This window comes from Morone saxatilis, unplaced genomic scaffold (assembly GCF_004916995.1).
Source record: "Morone saxatilis isolate NCDOM2014 unplaced genomic scaffold, NCSU_SB_2.0 Contig21, whole genome shotgun sequence".
Lineage (NCBI taxonomy): Eukaryota > Metazoa > Chordata > Actinopteri > Moronidae > Morone > Morone saxatilis.
In genome coordinates, this window is record NW_023339774.1 from 1,156,615 (window position 1) to 1,158,773 (window position 2,159).

Consider the following 2,159-nt stretch of genomic DNA (forward strand, 5'->3'; position numbering starts at 1 on the left):
TTTCTGAAAGGAAAATCGAATGACGAACACATACACGGACCGATAGAGTTACCTTTCACCGTAGTTTCCCCTTTCACGCTTGGAAGTGGAGGGTGCAAGATGCAACTCCACTGCTAGATGTCACTAAATCCTACACACTGGACCTTTAACTGATGACCTCTCTCTCATGGTGAGTTGATCATTTGTTAGTCGTGAGCAACAGGAATTCATGATACACCCTGCATTAATTCCTGCATTCAATCATCATGAGTCATGCATTAGCTAAGTATTACTTAAGTGAGTGGTTTTTAAACTGGGGTCCTGGGACCAACACAGGTCCTTGAGTTATAGGGGGTCCACAGCAAAAGGAGGAATAGAATATTTGAACTTTTATCACATTTTTTTGGAAGTTGGAACAACAAGGAAATAACCAGGGTTGACTGTTTTGATTCATTGGAAAAAGTAGTGATCCGAGTTTGATCATTTATTGACTATGAAAACTTTATTATCTTCAAAACTACTCACAGGAGATTCCCTAAGACTTAATCTTCTCAAATTAGGGGTGTGCGTCTACTGTAGGCAGTGTTGGGCTAGTTACACAATTTTTTAAAATTTATTTCTCCTTACTCTTTTCAAAACTAATATTATTACTTACTTATTACTCCCTGCCAACAGTAATTAGTTACACTACTAGTTATTTTACTTTTCTGCTACTCCCCACAAAAAAAAGGGGGCCAACAAAAGTAAAGTTGTAACTAATTATTTTTGGGTGGCGTAACTGTAATATTATTACTGAAATGTATTAGTAATTAGTTACACTACTATAGTGGGGAAATTATTATTCTTACTGTAATATTATTACTAGTAATGAGTTACTGCCCAACAGTGATTGTAGGGGTTCTTCACTTAAAAGGTTGGGAAACCCTGACTTCTCTAAAAACAAATGTTTTGGCAGAACAAAACAATGTACAGTTTCCACAAGTCTTTTGAGTAATGGTGACTTCTACAAAACTTCAACAAATGTACTACACTGAGTTAGAGGAAATACATTTTTCTCTAGAATCAAAGGTATTTTTAATTACCCCTAAGTTAGTAATATGTAGCATAAACAAGTTTTTAAGTTGGTTAGGCTACTCTTTGAAATTAACTTGTTCCAACACAACACAGATACAAATATTTACACAACTCATCAAAATCATGTCACTTAAAGGGTTTATCTAAAACAATACATTAGAAGTTTTATCTTGTAACCATGCATTTATTTAAGTGGTGACAATAGGTATACTGAACTACTTTTTGGAGTGTGCTTAACTTATGATTTGTACCCTTATTAAGTATTACCGGTATTTTGTTAGCTTTGAATCTGACCTTAAGTCAACCATCGCAATCTCTTTAGTGAGCAACTTCACATATTTCATATCATTCAGCAGCCAGAAACAACATGCTAATGTTGAAGAACAAAAGCATTTAAAAGTTGGCATGCAGCCGTGTATGAAAGTGACTTAGCAGTTTGCAGCTCCCTTTAAAATATCATGTAATATAAGCAGAAATTTACTTGTTTTTTATCTGCTTAAGCTTGTATGAGTTTTAATATATTCACTCACATGTAAATCTTTCGTATCACTCTCACACACAGCTTGCTCTTTCGTCCCCAACTGCTCACACTGTGTTCCCCCATGCATGCAGTGTTCCTCTGCAGCAGCGCTTGGGATCCCGGCTCGGACTCACCTGTAGCTGCTTGTACCTGCTGGCGGTCCTCCGGTCGCGAACCGGCAGAGAATGAACGCAGAGGAAAAGGTGCAAAGACAAGATGCTGCAGCAAAACACGAGAGCCCGCATCCCGATCCAGTAACAGTGTTTGCGGAGCCGGCGGAGGAGGAGGCGTGAGGAAGACTACTGCCGCTGTGCAGCGAGATGAATGAAGGCAGGAGGTCTTATAGCCTGCCGCGGGATTTCTTTGTCCTCTTCAAATGACACTTTTTACGAGTTTCCAGCTGGACTGCACACGAGATTTAACCCCTCTCACTCCAGATATACAACGAATAGAAAGTAAAGTAAAGAAAACTAAGCACAATGTTCTATTTTTCTTGGATTGATGATTTATGTGATTATAAGTATGTGTTCTTCATAGTGTTTACTGAAAACAAATTAAAGCTGCAGTAGGTAATTTGAAAAAAAAA

General features: G+C 37.9%; 1 protein-coding gene across 1 annotated transcript in view; it reads right to left on the minus strand.

Moving 5' to 3' along the window:
• Positions 1 to 2,033, minus strand: part of LOC118332230 (stromelysin-3-like) — a gene marked incomplete in the record, with an annotated part of 25,830 nt that extends 23,797 nt beyond the window's left edge. Inside the window, 1 exon segment of the mRNA XM_035667408.1 lies at positions 1,708 to 2,033. Coding sequence (XP_035523301.1) covers positions 1,708 to 1,818 — 111 coding nt within the window.
• Between the last annotated feature and the right edge of the window lie 126 nt (positions 2,034 to 2,159).